General features: G+C 47.9%; 1 protein-coding gene across 1 annotated transcript in view; it reads left to right on the top strand.

The window, feature by feature from the left end:
• DHRSX (dehydrogenase/reductase (SDR family) X-linked) overlaps positions 1 to 1,012 on the top strand; it is a 29,158-nt gene that overhangs the window by 2,441 nt on the left and 25,705 nt on the right. Inside the window, exon 2 of the mRNA XM_014539624.1 lies at positions 667 to 835. Coding sequence (XP_014395110.1) covers positions 667 to 835 — 169 coding nt within the window. The remainder of the gene's footprint in view (positions 1 to 666; positions 836 to 1,012) is intronic.

Consider the following 1,012-nt stretch of genomic DNA (forward strand, 5'->3'; position numbering starts at 1 on the left):
CCATGATTCTCTCTCATCATGGACGTTTCTCTCTCTCCCTTCCTCTCTGAATTCAAATAAAATATATATTTTTTAAAAAGTGTGTATACATGTTCCTGGATATATATTTTCTGCAAGGCTGTACCCAGGAATCTCACCCGCTCCAATAAACACTATACATTTATTTTTCCCGACTTTTGTGCGAATCTTTTTGGCGACATATTCTAGCAGATTCTCCCAAAGACATCGGTACGGGTGGGATCTGACTTTATCAGGGATATTTCTGCAAGTTCTAATCACTCACAGTCATTGAAGGTATGATATTCACGCCTCCCAAATGGCAAATAATATAATTGCAAAAATATATATATATTTTTTATTGATTTCAGAGAGGAAGGGAGACAGAGATAGAAATATTAATGATGAGAGAGAATCACGGACCGGCTGCCTCCTGCTCGCCCCCTACTGGTTGGGGATCGAGCCCGCAAACCCGGGCATGTGCCCTTGACCGGGAATCGAACCCGGGACCTCCTGGTTCATAGGTGGACGCTCACCACTGAGCCACACCGGCCGGGCACAACTGATTCTTGTGGTTTGCGTGTCCGTGGCTTCGGAATGGACCCCAGATAACGGAGCGTGGCCGCCGTTGGCATCCTATACCCACTGGGGGGCTGAATCCTGACCCAGGTGTGCCCTGAACCCTTCAATCTCACTCTTATTTTTTTTTTTCTTTCTTCCACTTTCACAGTCTTCCCCCGGCAACCCGGCCGCGTTGCCATAGTGACGGGAGGCACGGAGGGGATTGGCTTGGCGACCGCCGAGCGCCTGGCTCTCCTCGAAATGCATGTGATCATAGGTAAGAATTTTTACACCGATTCACATACATCCTATAGAATAAAAGCCTAATATGCTAAGTGTCCCGTTGTCTGGTCGGCCGTTCAACCAATCAAAGCGTAATATGCTAATGATATGCTAAGGCCACTCAACCGCTCGCTGTGACGTGCACTGACCACCAGGGGGCAGACAGTCGGCT

The sequence above is a fragment of the Myotis brandtii genome, unplaced genomic scaffold (genome assembly GCF_000412655.1).
Source record: "Myotis brandtii unplaced genomic scaffold, ASM41265v1 scaffold2212, whole genome shotgun sequence".
In the NCBI taxonomy this organism is placed as follows: Eukaryota; Metazoa; Chordata; class Mammalia; order Chiroptera; family Vespertilionidae; genus Myotis; species Myotis brandtii.